Source organism: Octopus sinensis, unplaced genomic scaffold (genome assembly GCF_006345805.1).
Source record: "Octopus sinensis unplaced genomic scaffold, ASM634580v1 Contig00182, whole genome shotgun sequence".
Taxonomy (NCBI): domain Eukaryota; kingdom Metazoa; phylum Mollusca; class Cephalopoda; order Octopoda; family Octopodidae; genus Octopus; species Octopus sinensis.
Genome location: NW_021823724.1, coordinates 19,748 through 21,242, shown reverse-complemented (window position 1 = coordinate 21,242; position 1,495 = coordinate 19,748). Strand labels below are relative to the sequence as shown.

At 42.9% G+C, this 1,495-nt stretch overlaps 1 protein-coding gene across 1 annotated transcript; it reads right to left on the bottom strand.

The window, feature by feature from the left end:
• Positions 1-28: 28 nt before the first annotated feature.
• Positions 29-344, bottom strand: LOC115226862 (uncharacterized secreted protein ARB_06108-like; the record flags this gene model as incomplete). The annotated part of the gene is made up of 1 exon (XM_029797853.1): positions 29-344. A coding segment is annotated over exon 1 (316 nt), but the record flags the coding sequence as incomplete, so codon positions are not given.
• Positions 345-1,495: the final 1,151 nt, after the last annotated feature.

Below are 1,495 nucleotides of genomic sequence, written 5' to 3'. Positions count from 1 at the left end.
TGTTTGATGTCGCTATGGTCGTTGTCGCCGTGGTCTTTGTCGCTGTGGTCGTTGTCGCTGTGGTCGTTGTGGCCGTGGTCGTTGATGCCGTGTTTCTTGTTGCTATGGTCGTTGTCGCCGTGGTCGTTGTCGCCGTGGTCGTTGCTGCCGTGTTTCTTGTTGCTATGGTCGTTGTCGCCGTGGTCGTTGTCGCCGTGGTCGTTGCTGCCGTGTTTCTTGTTGCTATGGTCGTTGTCGCCGTGGTCGTTGTCGCCGTGGTAGTTGCTGCCGTGTTTCTTGTCGCTGTGGTCGTTGTTGTGGTCGTTATCGCCATCGTCTTTGTACTCACATTCACAGCCATACATATACATACAGTCTCTCTCACACACACACACACACACACAACCATTTGCATATGAGGGGCTCCTACACAGTTTCTGACCCCCAAATCCACTCACAAGGCATTTCTCGATCCGGGAATATAGTAGAAAACATTCTCCCATTGTGTTGCCGCGCAGTGGAACCGATCTTGAAACCACGTGGTTGGAAAACGAATTTATTAACGGCACAGCCATGTCTTCGCCTAAATCAATAAAATAAATATTCTACGAATTTGTAATAAGTAACTTGCTTCTCAACCAAATGCTCTTCGATTCAGTTCCTTCTTTCAGTTTCCGGTTACCAAATCTATTCACTAGACTTTGGTCAACCTGAGGCTACAGCTGAAGGTACTTGTCCATGGTGCCACGCAGTGGGACTGAACACGCAACCTTACCTCTCTGTATGTGTGTGTATGTCTGTGCGTGCGTATGTCTGTGCTTGTCTTCCGCTACCGCTTGACAGTCGCTGTTGGTTTGTTTACGTCCATGTAAACTTAGCTGTTGGGCAAACAAGACCGACTGAATTAGTTCCAGATTTATAATTTTCTTTTTAATAAATCTTTGAAAGAGTTATAAACAGTAGCTGCAACACATCGTGATGTATATTTGCCATATAAATATGGCTAACCCCTAAGGGTGGATGCTACTGTAGTTTGTAGCCCCAGGTGGACACCTCCTCCAGCTGGCTATAGACACACTATCTGTGCCCTATCAGTATTTGCAAAGGGAAGCCACCCTTCCCGTCTCCAACTTATGATACACACGGACTCGAATTTCTTTTTAGTCTTCGACTAAAACCCTTCAAAGCACTGCTGCAGCATGGCCGCAGTCCAGTGACTGAAACAAGCAAGAGATAAAAGGAATTCAATAAATATTTGTATTATTTTTTTTAGCCATATTAATGAAAACGCACAAAAAAAAGTGATTAATACCCCAATTCTGAAGTATAAACATTTTCAAATTTCTCCATAGAAGTTTTTATGAATTTAGACAAGCTCATACGGATCGCTAATTAACTATAACACGGCATACATTTTGTTTAAAATTGCTTTATTGGTAGATTTTTCTGATTTTTGCTTCATTTAGTTTTGGTAAATTTTGAATGAAACCAAATAATGGTAGCAATAAAAAGAAAA